We start from the raw sequence: 18,376 nt of genomic DNA, 5'->3' as shown, positions 1-18,376 counted from the left end.
ATGTTCATCCATCTTTGCTGTCAGTGGAAAATAAAGTTATAGATTTTATTTTAAAAGGTGGATGTTTCCACCACGTTGTTTTGTAAGACATCTCTGCAGGCTCATTTGCCACCTTACTAATGTAACTGTGAAGCAGCTGGTTATGAAATAATGCAAACTGAATTACTCAAAATGCTATTGATGACATTGACCATGTGATACGGTCAATCTTAATGAAAATTATATTAAGGAATCAGAGAGTATTTTGAGCTCTGTAAATACATATATGTTACGCTTAAACATAAGGCAGGGTGGGGGGTGGTTAGCTAGACAGACGGCCAAGATACACACATAGATACACTGGGTTGTAAAGTTTACTGGAGTGTAAATAAAGCCAGTATCATTGCTTCAACTTTATGCAGATGATTGCAGCTACAGAAATAATCAAAGAAATTTAAACTGTAAATGAGATTATTTCTAAATTAAATTTGGGCAGAAGTTAAATATTTTCCTAAATTACTCCAATAAACTTTAACTGAAAAAAATGGAACATGAAAGGTAAAAAATGACCATATAAAGAAATTAAACTGTGCTTTCTCTTTAGTTAATCTTATGTCATCTCATCAGTTTCCTTTCATAGTCCAGAGGTGGAGAGGATCAGGCTAAATGAAGATACCTTCTATATATTCTATTTCAATCAACATACTGATCAGCAGCAAAATGAAAATGTTTCTGTGATAATCTCCTGAAACTTATCAAGTACAATAATAAAAACCTCAGCAGTTCTGACCAATTGACTTCAAATTGAAACAATCTAGGTAGGAAAGTTCCAACATCACCCCAGCCCAGTCAGCCTTCACCTCACCAACCAAGTATTTTTTCAATTATGTAGTTAGTTCATCATAAGCATATTGCAATCATTAGACATTGAAATCACTGAAGTTTGAGAGCTGTAAAGGATTCTCAGTCAGTAGCAGTTAATGTCCCCATCACTGGCATAATGTGCTACTGCAGAGCTACGGGCTGCACCCAATAAGGAGCTTAAGGATATTAGGGGTAGATAATACAGCTCAACTGTTTTATCTATCCTAGCCTTGAATACACATCAGTCAGATGCAAAAATATTACTTTTTGAATTTTAGGTAGAAAGTTTGAACAAAGAGTGGTATTAGTCATGCCCAGCCCTTCACATTAAAATAATACAAAGCCTGGCATTGTATCTCTTAAGGAAATAACACTGCTATAGCACGTAATACATCCAGCTTCAAACTCTGGCCAGAATTATTTACTGCCATTAAAAATAAATTTAAAATAACTCAAAGAAGATAAGAGGTAAACAGATAATGAGAAAACATATATTTTCATTGTCGTTATTGTCCTTTAACATATATTAATTGTAGAGGAAAGTGCATCTTACTCTGTCTTTGCTGTGTAACACAATCTCTTTAATAAAGATGCCTTCCCCACACAGGCAGGCTTGCACCTTAAACTGGTGTAACAGAGCTAAATATCAACCTGTGGTCTTTCTTTGCTCTACTTCCTCCGGATTTCACTTCTGTAGTCCTTCATGCAACAGCAGCAGCAACACAGAGGAAACAGTGAACCTCTTCCTGTGACAAGGATCTTCCACCTTCAGCCACACATTAGCAACACCCTGAGCAATGTTGCAGAACCTCTGCCAGCCTCAGGGCCACTGTGACAACTTAGGAGGGAAATTAAGGGCAAAACTCATTTGCATGAGTATTTAAAAAAAACACACAGATTTGAACCGGAAAAAAAAAGATTAAAGGGAAAAAATACTTATTATGAAGAGCTCAGATGTATTCAGATCTAGAAATCCTCTGAGAAAGGACAGAATACTAACAAGAAAGCTGACACCACTTGCCAAAAATCAATGTGTGTGCACACACTGGATATGGTCTGGAGTGGCTGCATGTGCTGCAGGTTGGTTCTTGCTGGATTATGGCATAAGATTAGCAATGCCAAAGAGATACTTTCTGAAGAGTTCCTCTTCAGTAGCAAATATTTTATGCTGAACCTGAAGGACTCCAAGACCTCTGGGAAGCAGAGGCAATAAAAAGAGTCTGTGATCCTTCTTCAACTCCTTTCTTCCCAGATTTCACTGATACTGAACTTACAGAATTCCTTCTATTTGCCTGGCAAGCTTTTTGCTGACAAGAAAAGGTTTCCCCCAGCCTCAATACTATTTTTCAGAAGTTAATTTTTACTTGACTTGACGCAACTTCCACCAAGCTGGCCTGCAGGGTTTTGCTATCTGCCAGCCTGCTGCTAGTCCTCAAGTCCCACTTGCCCTGGGAATGGAGGAGAGCAGCCTTTTGGAAGTGCAGGCTCCCCTGGCAAACTGCTAGGCTCTGTCCCACAGACCGCAGGGCTCCCCTGGGGCAGCTCCCTGTCCTGCTCTGGAAGCTCTGAAAGAGACAGTCCCTGCAGGTGGATGGCAGTGCACTAAGGCAGGTGTGACAGAGCAGCCTTTGCGGAGGGCGTATGCACAGGAAGGAGTTTTACACTCTCGCCATTTCCGTGGCTCACCCCTCCAGCTGTACACACTGGTACACCCCCAGCAGATTTCCTGGGCACTACAGGTCCTGTGTGTGCAGGGCACCCCTCATCCACCCTCTGCCTTTGGGGCTGGTGATCTGCACAACAGGCAAACCTGGTTTCCAAGCCTGACCCTTAAAGAAATCACAGACATACCCAAGGTGTGCTGTTCACACTAGTCAAACTCCACTATCAGGACTCCACTAACAGGACAAGTAATTCATCTGTGACTTACACTATTATAAATCAAAGCAGAATCCAACCAAGGAAAAGCTCAGACATTACAGTGAATAAAAAGTCACTATCAAGCAGTTCTATTACTGACCAAATACATGAAAAGAACATTTGTCATGACTGCCAAAGTGAGTACTGTGAGTGAACATTTCTACATCCAAAGTGACAATTAAGAGCACCGTGTACCTAATGAACCGTGCATTGTTACTGATCAAAATATCAGATGGTCTTTATTTAGGGGAACTGAATTAAAAAATAGTTACTGGAGAGAGATTCACAAAGGTCTACAGAGGTTGCTTGTTAAAGCAAAAGGAGCCTGTAATATGAAAAATAGGAAACCATGTAGGCAACATTGGGTTCGTTTCCTTTGCCATTCTATTTTACAATTTCTATCATGCTAAGAGCATGCAGCTTCTACTGGTTCAAGCTAAAATTCCCTCTTACACCTGTGCAGCATCTACAGTTAAAGATCTGAAATAAATACTACTTCTGAACATCTAAGTAAGTTTAGACTTACTTAGGTGCAGAAAAACACCCCAGCTTAAAAGGACTTTTAAACCTAAACCAGCAAACAACTCAGGCAGCAGCTGCAATTATTTCAGCAGTGATTTCTGGGGCATTTTTTTCCTAGCCACACAGCAACTAACATGTGCATCCGCTGTTCTGGTGAAACTTCCAAAGAAAGGAAACAAGCATTTCAGAATCTAAATCTAAACTGAAAAGAACTGGGAGATGCATGGTCTAGAGCTGCTCTGCGCTGTTAACCTTTGTGGCTTACACACTTGTGTAACTGTTTCATGTCTGTTTTGTCTGTCTGCTTCAACAATATGAACGCAACAACCAGAAGTTTTTGTTAGAATAAATCAGTAATCAGTATGCTCTCTCTCTCTCTATATATATATATATGTATGTATATATATAATTAATTAATCAGTATGTTAGAATAAATCACTTCTTTCTGGAAAACAAAAGGCTGCAAGAAAGAAGGTGGAAAATTACAAGTTGGGAAGAAATTGCAAGGAGATTATGCTCCCCAGTGGCACAGCCAAAATGAAAATAGCCAGAGTTGGTGTCAAACTTTCTCTAACCTCTGCAGACTGAAGTCATCATTACTGCCCAAGGGGGAATGCAGAGGTGGTATTTGCTGTGGGATAAACTCTTCCTTGTGCCAGGGGTATCCCATGGGACCACCAACATTATAAACAAACTGGTCAGTGCTTTGCCAAGTTCAGCTTAGCACTAAAAACCAAAAAAGAGACAAAGAGACTACTGTGGTGTCTTGGCCTTTGCCTACAAGTTGGAGCACATGCAAACCTGAGACTCAAATACCATACTGCTGGGAACACTTGTTTCCTGTGTGGGAGAACACCTGAAGTCCCTGTCACTTCAGGCATCTCTGCATCATTTTGGTCCTTCCCACTTCAAGCCATTCCTAAAAACCATACTTTGTATCTCACTTCATCAGCCTCGATGCAACTTGTCCTTACTTGTCACCTAAATGCAAACACAAATAATGTGCAATTTCACTTTGGTACGTAACTAATCATTAATATACTAAACTTTTCTATTAGAAGTCAAAGAAGATAACATTTATTTTTAGCTTTGCTCTACTTACACTTCCTTAACAAGAAGAATACAATTATAGACAGGTCCGCAATGCTGCAAATTGGCATGACTTCACCAAATTCCATGGCAATTTGTCAATTTAAATTAGCTGGGAATATGGTAATAATGTTACATCACAAAAAGTACAACAGAGAAGTTAACTTGTAACAAAATGAAGACAGGAATATCTTCTAAGGAGCAACAAGAAGGACAAAACACTTATTAATGCCAGCAATTTATGATGATCTGCTCAGTACTTATGTCAAAAGCTCTGCAACTTACACACGCTGAGATATGCTGGAAATGTGCTTTAGAAATTGCCATGCCACACAAGACAGGCCACCTTTCACAGTGGTCTTCCAGTCAAAGACTCGACTCACTGTGCTGCCGGCTGATCATGACTTTTTAATAGGGTAAATAAGTAAAGACTGTATCCAGCTTTTCTTGATCCCAAATGGTGATCAATTTATGTGCTCCATAAAACCAATAGCTTTTTTAATTTTTATCCTGACTCATTTAACTACAGCTCCTGTTCTCTTCACAGACAGCAGTGCCTAATCCTTAGGAGCCCCCTGGGAGGCCAGCATCTTCCACACATCCACATCTGCCTTGAAGCCAGACAGAGCTAGATATAGAAGATATATATTTACCCAACATATCTCTTTATGATTGCTGCCCTTGGCAAAGGTCAGTTTTCTGCTGAACTGTGGAATGAATGTGTTTCTTCATGTCTTAAATAAAGGCATACATTTTAGTGAAGTAATATTTTTTAATACCTAATCATTGATAATTAACCACAGAAACAGCATAATAAGCAATTATTCGTCACAAGAGGGACAAACCACAACAAGTAAATGATTATGAATGAGATGCAAATTCAGGTACAAAAAGAGCCTGGAGTCTCCCTGTACTTGCCTCCTCCCCATCTATGATTCACAGGGAGAATGCAATTCTTCTAATTCACTGTATCTAGCTAAAACCAAGCAAGTATTAGAATCACTCACAACACATAATTTAAAAATAGAACACCAAAATGAACAAATAAAATGGAACAGCTAAAACATGGAACTCTAAATGTCCTCAGATAACACAGCAAAATAGTTTAACAAAAACTGAACAGGTAGGTGCTAACTCCCACTTTATTTTACTTAATGCTTTAATCAACACTGAAGTTTTCTGCAAAAATTCCATCAACAGCTAAATCTGGCACAGAGAACATGTAGAAAGCAGGACTGCATACCGAAGGCAAAAGTTATGTTCCCCATGTTGCCACTTCATATCCAACTTCACTATTCTTGTCACCCACTGATAAAATAGTAGTCCTACTTCAGCATGAGCCTACAAAATCCTAGCACTGAAATTTTTATGCCAAGTCTAAAAAGCTTTCTCCTACAGAATGGTTAAAAGTCTTCACAGCAAAATAATTCTTTAACATTATACTTTCTTAAAAGAGCAGAATTAGCATGTCCAGTTTTCAGCTGTAACTCTACTATAGCTACAACCATGTATGAAAGAGTTCATGAAAAATTCACAGAACGGCATTAAAACAATCCCTGTCTGTAACAGAAGACTACTGATAGTGCCCATAACTTCTGCTCTACAGTATAAACCAAGTAGGTTTTCCAGAAGATTTTTATACTTGAATGTCTTTCTTTTTGGTCTGAAATACTGTACAATTTTCTTTTCCTATGTTTCCATTGTAGCAAAAATATATATTGAAATGACTAGATTTCACACACTTTCAATATAGACAAAATCAGTGTGATCCTTTTCGTTTTTTTCACTGAATTGTCCTTGAGAAGAACTCATCAATTCTCTTTTAACTAATGGGTTATACCTACAAGAAGATCTTGAACCATTTCCAGACTCAGCTTAAGAATTGATACTGATTCTGACTGAATGACAGGTAAAGAGGCTTTTCATGTGGCCCAGAAGATTACATTCTTAAAAGATGACTCTGTGACAACCAGGTTTTCACATGCTAGGGCTAGAAAGACAGAGGAGCACGAATTTGACAACTGGCCATCTGTCCATGCCCTCAGCAACATCAGCAACCTGGTGAGCATGCACGAAACAGAGTTTTTTCCATGGATAGATTGCAGCTCTCCAATCCACAAAAGTACACAAAAATGAGAAAACATCTGCAAAGGTGACAGAAAACAGAATTCTGGTCTTCAGAATTTCCCCCACTTATACTAAAAAAAAAACCAAACACTGTTCACTATGAGTAGTCAGCATAAAGCCAAATATTCAGCAGTATCACCGTGGACACAAGTGAGCCTGATCACATCAGCAGAACCACTCTAGACTCAGAGCTGTAAATCACACCAAGAAGCTGACTATCAACAGGTACTTTTATTACAATGGAATTCTTCCTGGTTTCAACACCTTTATCAACTCCAGACCGACAGAAGAGCATCCTAATTATTTTAATATTTTACTGTGTGTGAATATTCTGGGGTGAGAATTCCCTATCCAGGATGACTTTTTCAGCATTAAGGAAGAAGAATAAGCAAGAAGGAGTGATTACACACACACACACACAGAGAAAAAATAATTTGCTGAAAAGCTAATGATCTGAAATACTGTGTCTAATCCATAGACTATTTTTTCTACTTGAGACCAACCAGTGTCTGTCACAAACACCTTTTTGGGCAGAAAGATGACATCTTAATGGTGCAAAGCAATGCTGTCTTCTAGCCTGGCTCTTAATGTGAAAAAATTCTTCTCTAAAAGCTTAAAATGGAACACTTATTTAAAGCAACAAGATTTGAAGATAGGAGCCTGCACAAGATGAAATGCAGAATGCTACACAATCCAAAAGGAATTTATCCTTTAATTACATACTCCTTTCTACAAATGGTATGTGACCATTTTTTGCACTCAGTTTTGGCAAACAGTATATTTCATTATCCAGGTGACATGCTGTTGCCCTTTTTATTTCTGATCAATGCCTTGAGGCTGGAAGGAAACATCTGAAGGGTTAGCTAGTTTCTTTGAGCTTCCTCTTTGCCCTTAATTCCTGGCTCCAGACAGGCTCCCACTGAGCATTACAGACCTTTCCCTCAGAACAATTCAGTTCCATCCTAATTGCCAGGATATGCCACCATCTTCTGTGACAGACAAGAGAAGACAAGGCAGGCTCACACAAATCCTCTGCCTTCAAGCAAGCTACAGAAGAAAGGTGCTCAAAGCACTGGACCAAGGCAGTTTTCTGCTGCTGCCTTGCATGAGCATGTGCAAGACCATGGCTTACTTGGATGCCCTAGCAGTAGGGGAATACAATTTCTGATGCAAAACCCCCAGAGAACTCTGACATTGTGAAAGAAACAACTGCCCCCGTTCCTTACTCAAGGCACTTTCTTGCTCTTCTGCCCATAGAAGTGGGATGGATGCTATCTTGTGTGAGCGTGCAGAGGACTGTCAGGGGAAGGAGATGTTAATTCTGTACCTTGCTAGGGCTCTCTTCTTTCAGTAAGACTTTCCAGCTACTGCTACATGGGACAATAGGTTTACTCTTATGAGTCAATTTTGTCATTAAAAAGGAGCTTTTCCTCAGATGAGGCATATTCCATGAAATACCTGTAAAAATCTTCACCCTCCCGTAGCAAGGAGGACATAAATTGTCCTCTTCCATAGGATTTATTTAATGCTGAAATAGAATTATACATTGGACATTTTTTAGATTTACGCACATTTCATCCCTTTCTTAGTTTTAAGTGAACTCTTCCAGCAAGTTTAAATTTACTTTCACTCTAGGTGCTGAAACTATTTTGACTTGGGAGTGGTTTGACTCAAATGAGAATTCAGGTTCTACACAGTAAGTAATCCACGGAAAAAAATACGCCAACAGGTATCTTCAGATCTTTATTTATGAGCAATGAAATATATGGGAAATTAGTAGAGACTAACAGGAAAAGGCAGAAATGGCATTAGTCCCAATATAGAGGAAAATGATCTAAATTAATTTTGGCAGAGTGAACTCCGCTTTCAAATTTATTTGTCGTACCACATTAACATTTTAACAGTGACATCCTACAGGTTTATTTTTAGGTACTAATATGTTAAAATATGTGATGAAAGTAGAGAAAGAAGTCACTGAAATTGTTTTCTGTAAAGACATTCAAGCACTTTCCCCAACTCCATGCTGGAAAACCATTCAAAAAACAGTGCATACATCTGTATGGCAAAAACACTTGCAATAAAAATGATGATGCTTTTAAAACGTGCTGAACAACCTATGGTAATACCAAGACTGCTATGTGGCGAGGCAGCTTGACACTGCTGAAAACTAGACCATTAATTTAAATGCCTAAAACCACATTTTTCCCACAGAAAGGAAGGGGTTCACAATGTAAAGCAGCTGTTCTTAGTATCAGTACAGTAGGCAGCTGAAAGAGGGCAGCTTGCTTCACCCAACCTGAACAGGATCTCCACAAGATCATGCTCTCCCTGAAGTATATGTTTATTACATGATGCAGTGATAGGGACAGAGTTAATTTCAGACTTTTTAATAGCAAGGTAAGAAGGAGCTGTCAGACACAAACCCAGCAAAATAAGTCGAGCTCAGTATCACCATGAGTAGAATGGTAGTGGCAATTTTGCTTTTCACAACCTTTTAGCATTGGACTTAATGATGCCCTCTTACTATTGTGTTCTACCAGATCTGTTTCTAGGATGAGTAATTTGTTAAATCACACCTACTGAACTTGCAGCATTTAACAAAAAACTGTCTACAAAAATGTATGGATAGGTTTCACGTACGTACTGCACACAGACAATACTAGAAGTAGTATACAGTTAGAATGAAGGTATATTAACAGAAGCTGTAGAATAAAAACCACTTGTCTTAGAGAGAGTTTTTAAACACGAAGTTTTAGTAATGCCTGACCCAAAACTGCTATTTTTGAGTGCCCAAAGCTGTATTCAACATTACCTTATCTAAAGAATCTTTAGTGAAAAAATGAAAATCACAATTCTTGCCATGTTATAGCTAAACTAAATTCCTATCTCATACCACAGACTTCTCTCTCATGGAAACAGTGTAGGAAATGGTGTAGTAATAGCAAAAAATGTTAAGCCATATTTGATAGGAAATTTAAAACTGAAAGATGTAGAAATTTCCAGGTATTCTGAATCAGCAATTAACAGATGGCTAGGTAAAAACTGTGTATCTAGTTTTCACCCCTCTCTTACTGCAAGAGAATGTAATTACCTACTTAATAACCTGAACACAAAAGTCATACACAGCCATCAGCGCCAGGAGATGAACTGTGCTTGCACCAGCCCTTCCTAGGCTCTGCAATAAACTCATTACATCTAAACTAAAATCAGTCAGGGCAATGAATTCCATTAAAATCAAGTTCTCACTTTGGTAAGCCATACTTTCATCTTATGTAAGCTACCACTGTTTCCAAAAGGAACAGTCCAACCTTGCCCTTCCAATCCTGGCACAGCCAGTAAGCACACTGCCATGTAACAAACCTGACAGAGGAGCTGAGCCCAATCCAAAAGACACTGATTTTGAAAAAACTACATGATTTTGGAAATAAAGAAAACCAACCAAACAAATGTGCTTCATTTTGGGATTTTCTGATGGACACAATTTCATGTTCTAGTTTAAAAACTGTTTTTCAGTTTTCTCTTTTTTCCTGTATTTTACCTAAAATGAGCATCAATATTAAGATATGTATCATTTGCCCAAACATGTTTTTCTTTACAACTTTGTGTACCAAAGACTTCAGTGCTATCATTATTACACCAGAATTTCAAAAATTATTCACCAAATGGAATCTCTCATGTAGGCAGTTTTATAAATCCACAGAAGAATCAATAGAGCATACCATAAAAGGGGAGAAAAAAGTTATCTGCACCTATTTATTTTCAAGTGGTTTAAACACCTTGTGGACATAATGTGCTAGAACTTCAGATAGTGGTTTCATCTCTAGCTATAAGTTACAAGCAATTTAGTCACTCTTTCAGTGGCACAGCTCCCTATCTGTGAAATGCTTCACTACTACAGTGAAATGGAAAGTAACTCATCATTTTACATGAGAGTGTCTGATTCTACAGTAACTTCCTGAATAAAACACAAAAAGCCAAATATTCAAAATGAAAACCACATAAGATAACAAGCTGTCATTATTTTAAGCAAAACTAATTAAAAAAAAAAAAAAGACCAAAACTTCCTTGCTTTTCCAGAACTGCCGCTGTTACAATCACCGTGCTGAAGTACAGAGGGCAGAATGTAAGTCCACTGCAGGAACAGGAGACGAGTACTTTGCTGGCAAAATGAATCTGCATGTTCAGGTGTTACCTAGTTGCAATATGCTGCAGTATTAGATCTCATTATCAGTTCTCATGCACAACCTTATCGTCATTGTCCTTCACTGCCAATGAGAGTTAAGAACGTATTTGAATGAAGAAGTATTTCAGGACTGATATGATGTCCTTGTTTGGCCTCAGGGAAAAAAAAAAGAGCAGGGTGGAAAAAATACTAAAGAGAAAATATCTTTTTTCAGGACAACCAAGCACTGTTTCTATGTAAAGCATGTCAAATGACATATAAACTGAAAACAACTTCAGGGCAGCATGCATTTTTATCTGAAAGATGACAGATCAGCAGATCTGTTCAGTCTGCTTGGTTTCTGGAGGAACAGTGTTTCATACAGGGACAGAAAAAGAACACTAGAGATTCTTTTAAAATGGAGAACTCCACATGTTCACAATTTAATATCTGTTTTAGATCCTGCAGGAAAAAAAAACCTAATTTTTAAATTTTCTTCTAGATATAGTTAAAGAAGAATAAATCTTGCACAGTCACAGCACCTGGCTGAACACCTCTTTTTATAAGAAATCAACCTACTTATTGCTTTCTGACAAGGAAATAAAAACATATTAAATTGATAAACAATCTGCCCTCTACTTAGTGCCCACATTATGCATGGTGACATGCTTTCACTAATAAATTGCTAATTACAACCTTCCCAAAACAGGTCACATCTCTGCAGTGACAAACAGATCTAATAATTTGGAAGTGTGAACACAGTGCATTAAGGAATACCCTCTAAAAGGATTGTCTGAACTACTACTAATTTACTATGGGATTACAAGTTAAGTCCACATAAGCAATAATAAATGTCCTCTGTATCAGACTTATCTATTTGGATGGATCTGCAACTTGCTTATGTACTACCTTAATATTTCAAAAGTGCAGGAAGAGGCTATTCAATCAATCCAAGCAATAAGGGAAAAATCAGATAAAACCTGAGAAGCTGGTCCCAAGAAAAAAAATCTCACACAGATAAACTTAGCAGTTTGAAGGAAAAAAGCACAAATAAATCTTAGGTCCTCAAACAACTGTAGGCTGACTTCCATGGACTTACCCTGATGTACTGTTAGTCTAGCTCCGGGTTTATAAATTTAAGACCACTGATAAACAAACATAATGGACACTAGAGGCAACTACAGTATGCTGAGGAAAACCCAGAGAGATTTTTAACTTGCTAGTACCATTCATTTGCCAAAGAATCCTGCTTCTCAAACAAATTGTCTTTTTTCAAGGACTTCTGCTCTTCCATGTAACCACCATGGCTAAACCAAGGCCGTATTACACACTGACCTAAAAAAAAAAAAATATGTAAAGGAAACAAAGCATGAAAAATTTAGTTACAGGCATGGCTAATAATAAGTACTAAAATACTTTAATCTTTCTTACACACCACCTCTACTCTTATTCATTCAGACCTTTTCTTGGTGTGAACATCCTTTCAGTGAACATCCACTGCTCTGGGCATTACTCTAATGCCTGTGGCTCCTGTGGACTGGAAAAACAAAAGTCATTGGGCTGAGTATCTGAAACAGGGCCCACTGGCTGATGACCATGATCTGAAAGAGGCTCTATCATTTTGGGACAACTCCTGAGAGCAAGAACCAGAAAATGGTGTTACGACTCAGGAAGAGCACAGCTGCAGCAGTGTCAGCAAGAAAAAGCTCGTACCCAAAGGCCAAAAAGAAGGTCCTAGGATGACCTTGCACTCTCCTAAAATGTCACCATGTATAAGTCACTGCTGTTGACCCTTACTGGAGACTTGCCCAAATGCTGCACACATTGCAGTAGAGCTGCTGCTGCTCCACAAGAGCCTCCTCTAAGAAGAAACCACTCACACACCTTTGATGTACAAAGCTGAAATTATTTTCTGAACAGCTTTCATTTTACACCCTTTATATGTATGAGAGCTTACTGGCGTAAGCTTGTCACTCAGCACACCACTGTACACCAGGAATAACACAGAACAACTTCCTAAATCACAACACAAACAAGGAGGGAACACAGAGAACACAAAACCCTCCCCTAAAAGGACGCTTTCTTAATGTGCTTAAAATGTGAAAGGGAAAGTGGAATTTGAGTGTGCTCCAACAACCCACTTCCACCAATTTCTGTAAGCATTACGATTGCTTCTCAATTCTGTTTGAATCATCGAGGTCTGAGACTGTTTTTCAGTCATCAATTTCCTAAGCAAATGCTGACCCGTTTAAATTCAAGGCTGAGGAATGTAAGGCCCTGTTCTGTTTCTCACTGAGCAAGTGCCAACATTTTATTTCAACATTGATAAACCAGTTTGTTTGCCCTCAGTTATGCCCTTAGGCTTTTCCCTTTATTCAGCTCAGAAAATGGAAACAATAGACAGGTTTGACTTCCTGTTTTTTTCTATGATCTTTGGTTTAGAGAACAGTCCAAAGCAACTTTCAAATTCAGTCATTTTAGTTAAATGATAAATGGTGTCTCTGTTAAATAGTTTTTACTGTACTGATTTGAGGAATCTACTCCACAGCAGATACTGTAAAGAAAAGCACACATCTTTACTGATGTCAAGAGAACAAGCAGGGGTTAGTACCTCCATATGCATGTGTGACTGTGGTTTATTTTACACAGGCGTTTATACTTTTACAATTCTGCCATACCCCCTTTTTTTTTCTTATCTGAAAGGTACAGTTTTAAGGGCAGAGATCTTACATAACTTGTGGTTTCATTATCATAGGGTTACAAACATGGCAGATAGTTCCTATCACATTCATCACATTTATCCACTGATACAATGCTTTGCCATGACAGTGCTTTATGGATTACGTTCTTCTCATTTCTATCTATTAAAACAAAACTTATGAACTTACGATTTCGCATTTTTTTTGCCTTTCATGAGAATTAACATGCCTCTCCTTCCTTATCACCTTAGCCCACCAGAGCTAGGCCCTGCTTGCAAAAGTGAGCAGCCACACCTTTCAGGATTTGTGAATTCATTCTTATGCTAAGGTGCTTATGTCACGTGAGACCTGTGTTTCAGTATCAATCCTTTCAAAACTGTCTTAAAACCACAACAAAACAAAGTATATACTAAAATACGGAAGGAAAAACCATACTATGACCAACCTAAAAAAATAATGGTTCTCAGATACTGGGTGAAATATTCTACTTCACTGAAAATGAAAGAAGTTGTCCTTTCCTTTAGTAGGAAGTGGTAGGGTAGTCAGGTGGGAAAACATTTTTCTGAGCAGCCTTGGGAGCCTGGGGACCATGGGGAAGTCTGGTCCTACAGCCAGATCCCAAAGTATGCACAGAGGGAGCATTGATGCATCAATGGATGGCTGTGGGAGTGCTGCCTCCACTAACAGGTTCACTTGCAAAGAATACAAAAGAATGCAGCACTTTAATGTGACGAACCCTGCAAAAGAAAATAACTGACAAAGGTAGAGAGAAACTGAATTATCTAAAAAAAAAAGAACCAAAAAATAAAAGCAAAACCTCTTGCTACATCAAATTTTAAAGATCTAGTTAAAAGAAACCAACTTACCATTCACTTTTATTTTAGTACCTTATAACTAACAATCAGGGAAAGCAGAAAAATGTGTTCAAGTTTCTACATACATTTCCTTTTGAAAACTGGCAAGTACAACAAATGAATGCTGAAGTATATTTTGAAAATGTGTACAGGTAAAATCCAATTTATGACCCCAAGCTGGGATCCACTTAAAAATACTGTTTAAACATTCAACACAACATTTTTTTAGCCTTCTAGGTTATACTGACATTTCATTTAATGTCTTGGGAATTTAATTTGGTCAACTGCAGACAGCCTTGTCTCTGCCATGGGACCAAATATGGCTCTCATGCACTGAAGTAAGCTGCTGATGTGAAATTTGGCCTACTTGTCATTACAATCTTAACTTTTCCCAGTTTTTTAACATGAATTAACTTTACGCCATACATTGATGCCTTTGTAATGTTTCTGTTAGTTCCACATATGGCAGGAATTCTATGTCTCTACATAAATTGAGGAAATAAACAAAGACAAAAAGCTTCACAGAGCAGGACTCTAAGGAAGGAGCCTTTCACGACTAGGATCACCTTTCTCATCACCTCCCTCCACACCTCTTCCTCAGTTTACGTTTGCACGAAGGCTGATGATTTAATCATCCTTTGCAAAACACAAGGAAACAAAAAAAACCTGCCACGTTATCGAACCACTGCATTTTACTGCCACCAGGAAATGGAGTCATTACTGTAAAAAAAGTACCTTTTGGAGCCTCCAATATAGGTGAAGGTAAAGGTGGAGTCTGAGTACCTGAAATCTGAAAGACAAAGAGCTGCTTTATTACAACTTATCTTTACTTCGGCTGAAGTAGCCGAGGCTTTACGGAGCAGCATTCAGCTCCCGACACGGGGGCGGTGGAGAGAGGGAGTCGGGGCGAGCCAGAGGAAATGCAGCATCTCCCCCCAGCCCCTCGCAACAAGTGCCCGGTGCTATGGCAACGGCAGGGAATTCCATTGTCACACACGGCAACAGGCAGCCGACGGCCGGGCTCCCGCGACGGCTCACGGCCGCCGGCACCGCGCCGGCCCCGCCGATGCCCGGGGGCCGCTGGCACCGACCGGGCCCCGTGTGCGGCTGGGTGTGCCCCCGGCCCGGGCACCGGGGGCGGCCGCCCGGGAGCAGCCGCGATGCGAACCCGCGCGGGCTGCGCCGGGCTCGGGCTCGCCCCAGCGCTCCGGGGCTGCTGCGGGCGGCCGCCGCTCCGCTCCGCTCCCCGCCTCGGGATGCCGCCCCCCAGCCCGCCCGCCCCTGCCCGGCCGGCGCCCGGTCTCCTCTGCCCTCATATGCCCTCGGAAGGAGAGGAGGAAGACGGGATCTGAGAGCGGCCCCGCGGCCGGGAACGGCGGCGAAGGGCACGGGCACGGCGGGAGCGCGGTCCGGGGCGGGCGCGGCGGCGGCGACGGGAGCCTCCGCGCCGCCAACCTGGCGCCCGGGGACGAACTCACCTGCAAACAGGCAGTCCTTTTCCGCCTTGCACTTTTGGATCACAACGTCAATATCCTTCTGAATCCTCTCTTGTCTTGAACACATCCCCATGAAATAAATCCCAGGGGAAAAAAACAGCAGCCTTTATTTCCACCCCACCCCACCCCCCGCGCTGCCAGGGTTTTTTTAAGATTCAGCCCGAAAGAAGGAGCCCGGGGCTGACGAGCAGGAGCCTCTCCGGCGGCCCGGTGAGATCCGTTCGGCCGGTTGGAGGACGTTGGAGGCAGTCGGCGGGAGCCGATGTTGTTTGCCCAGATGCGCCCGCCCAGATGTGCCGCCGCTGCCGGCGAATGGCAATTTCCTCACAATGGATCCAGCGGAGGGTGGCGGCGGCGACACGGGATCCCCCCCCCCCCGCCCCCCCCACGCCCTCTGGGTTTTTTGGGGTTGATTGGCTGGTTTGGTCTTTTTTTGGAGGCGAGAGAAAAAAAAAAAAAAAAAAAAAAAAAAAAAAAAGGAGAAAAAAAAAAAAAAGAGGGCGGGGGGGGCCAAGCCGACCCGGCCGCTGCCGCTCACATCCCTGCCCCTCCCGCCAGCAGCGGCGATCGCCGCGCAGCAGCAGCAGCGGCAGCAGCACAGCGCGGAGAGCCGGCGGCGGCACCCGCACTCGGTCCCTGGCGGCGCGGCGGGGCCGGCGCTTGCTGCAGCGACGCCGAGCCGCAGACCCTCCCCTCGCTCCCGGCCCGGCACGTACGGCCCCCGCCGGCTCCCCCGGCGGAGGCGGCGCGGGGGGAGGAAGAGGCGGATGCACAGAGCCGTGCGGGCGCCCCGGGAGGCGGCGGCGGGCGCGATGGTCCCGGCCCTGCTGCCGGCGCTCGCCTCCGCCCGCCCGGGCCCCGGGCACAGGCTGCCGCCGCCTCCCGAGCAACTGGGAAATGCCAGGAGGAGGCCCGCGGGCGGCGGGGCGGCTCCCCGGCCGCGCCGGGAGGAAGCGGGCAGCGCCGTGTTGCGCAAGGCCGGCGGCGGGGCGGAGGAGAAGGGCGGGTGCGGCCGGCGGGGCCCGCTGCTCTCCGTGCCCCCGGCGGGAATGCCGACCCGCGCCGCCCTTCCCGAGAGCGGCCGGGCTGCGCTGCCGGCGCTGCGGCTCTCCCGCCGCCCGCCTCCGCGCTTCTGCCGTGCCGCGGCGGCCGCGCTGCTGCCCCGCCGGGAGCAGAGCAGGGCAGGGCTGGGCTGTGCCCGCCGGGCGCAGAGCAGAGCAGGGCTGGGCTGGGCTGTGCCCCGCCGGGAGCAGGGCTGGGCTGGGCTGTGCCCCGCCGGGCGCAGAGCAGGGCAGGGCTGGGTTGTGCCCCGGCGGGAGCAGGGCTGGGCTGGGCTGGGCTGGGCTGTGCCCCGCCGGGCGCAGAGCAGAGCAGGGCTGGGCTGGGCTGTGCCCCGCCGGGCGCAGGGCTGGGCTGGGCTGTGCCCCGCCGGGCGCAGAGCAGAGCAGGGCTGGGCTGGGCTGTGCCCCGCCGGGAGCAGGGCAGGGCTGGGCTGTGCCCCGCCGGGAGCAGGGCTGGGCTGGGCTGGGCTGTGCCCCGCCGGGAGCAGGGCTGGGCTGGGCTGTGCCCCGCCGGGAGCAGAGCCGGGCAGGGCTGGGCTGTGCCCCGCCGGGAGCAGGGCTGGGCTGGGCTGTGCCCCGCCGGGAGCAGGGCAGGGCTGGGCTGTGCCCCGCCGGGAGCAGGGCAGGGCTGGGCTGGGCTGTGCCCCGCCGGGAGCAGGGCTGGGCTGGGCTGGGCTGTGCCCCGCCGGGAGCAGGGCAGGGCTGGGCTGGGCTGTGCCCCGCCGGGAGCAGAGCAGGGCAGGGCAGGGCTGGGCTGTGCCCCGCCGGGAGCAGGGCTGGGCTGGGCTGGGCTGTGCCCCGCCGGGAGCAGGGCTGGGCTGGGCTGTGCCCCGCCGGGAGCAGGGCTGGGCTGGGCTGGGCTGGGCTGTGCCCCGCCGGGAGCAGGGCTGGGCTGGGCTGTGCCCCGCCGGGAGCAGGGCTGGGCTGGGCTGGGCTGTGCCCCGCCGGGAGCAGAGCAGGGCTGGGCTGTGCCCCGCCGGGCGCAGAGCAGGGCTGGGCTGGGCTGTGCCCCGCCGGGAGCAGGGCTGGGCTGGGCTGGGCTGTGCCCCGCCGGGAGCAGGGCAGGGCTGGGCTGTGCCCCCCCGGGAGCAGGGCAGGGCTGGGCTGTGCCCCGCCGGGAGCAGGGCTGGGCTGGGCTGGGCTGTGCCCCGCCGTGCTCGTTGCCCGCAGGACGGCCCGGCAGCCCCACCTCGGCCCGCGGCCGTGCCCTGCCAGCCTCCCCCTCCAACCTGTCCACGGGTGTGCGTGCCCATGGAAACAGTAAAAGGAGGATCTCTGTGACCACCGCGGTGTTAATTGCGCTCCTCTCCCTTCATTCTTCAGCAAAACTGTCTCGCAGACCTAAGGGCTTCGGGAGAGGGCTCGGGTAGTACAGTCCCTAGCAGTGAACGCTCATCCCAGGTACAGGCTTGGGGCTCTAGTCCAGAACAAGTAATGACCATAATATAACTTGGAAGGAATCGTCAAGTCTGCAAAACCGCGTATTCCTCCACCCCAGTGCAATACATATAATTAATAAAATCAGGTGTGAAAGTAGTAGAAACGAGTTTGATATAAAATTGAAAGAATATTCACAAAATTCCGGTTTTATCTATTCACCCTG

General features: G+C 44.5%; 1 protein-coding gene across 2 annotated transcripts in view; it reads right to left on the bottom strand.

The window, feature by feature from the left end:
* PARP8 (poly(ADP-ribose) polymerase family member 8) overlaps positions 1 to 16,077 on the bottom strand; it is a 119,178-nt gene extending 103,101 nt beyond the window's left edge. The window contains exons 1-2 of one of the 2 annotated variants that reach the window (XM_063181135.1): positions 15,695 to 16,077; positions 14,952 to 15,006 (exon numbers count right to left, since the gene is read on the bottom strand). In XM_063181135.1, the coding sequence (XP_063037205.1) occupies positions 14,952 to 15,006; positions 15,695 to 15,785 (146 nt within the window). In that variant the 5' untranslated portion in view covers positions 15,786 to 16,077. The remainder of the gene's footprint in view (positions 1 to 14,951; positions 15,007 to 15,694) is intronic. The other variant, XM_063181136.1, reaches the window with a different exon arrangement.
* Positions 16,078 to 18,376: the final 2,299 nt, after the last annotated feature.

This window comes from Melospiza melodia, chromosome Z, assembly GCF_035770615.1.
Source record: "Melospiza melodia melodia isolate bMelMel2 chromosome Z, bMelMel2.pri, whole genome shotgun sequence".
Taxonomy (NCBI): Eukaryota; Metazoa; Chordata; class Aves; order Passeriformes; family Passerellidae; genus Melospiza; species Melospiza melodia.
This window is presented reverse-complemented; position numbering and strand designations above follow the sequence as displayed.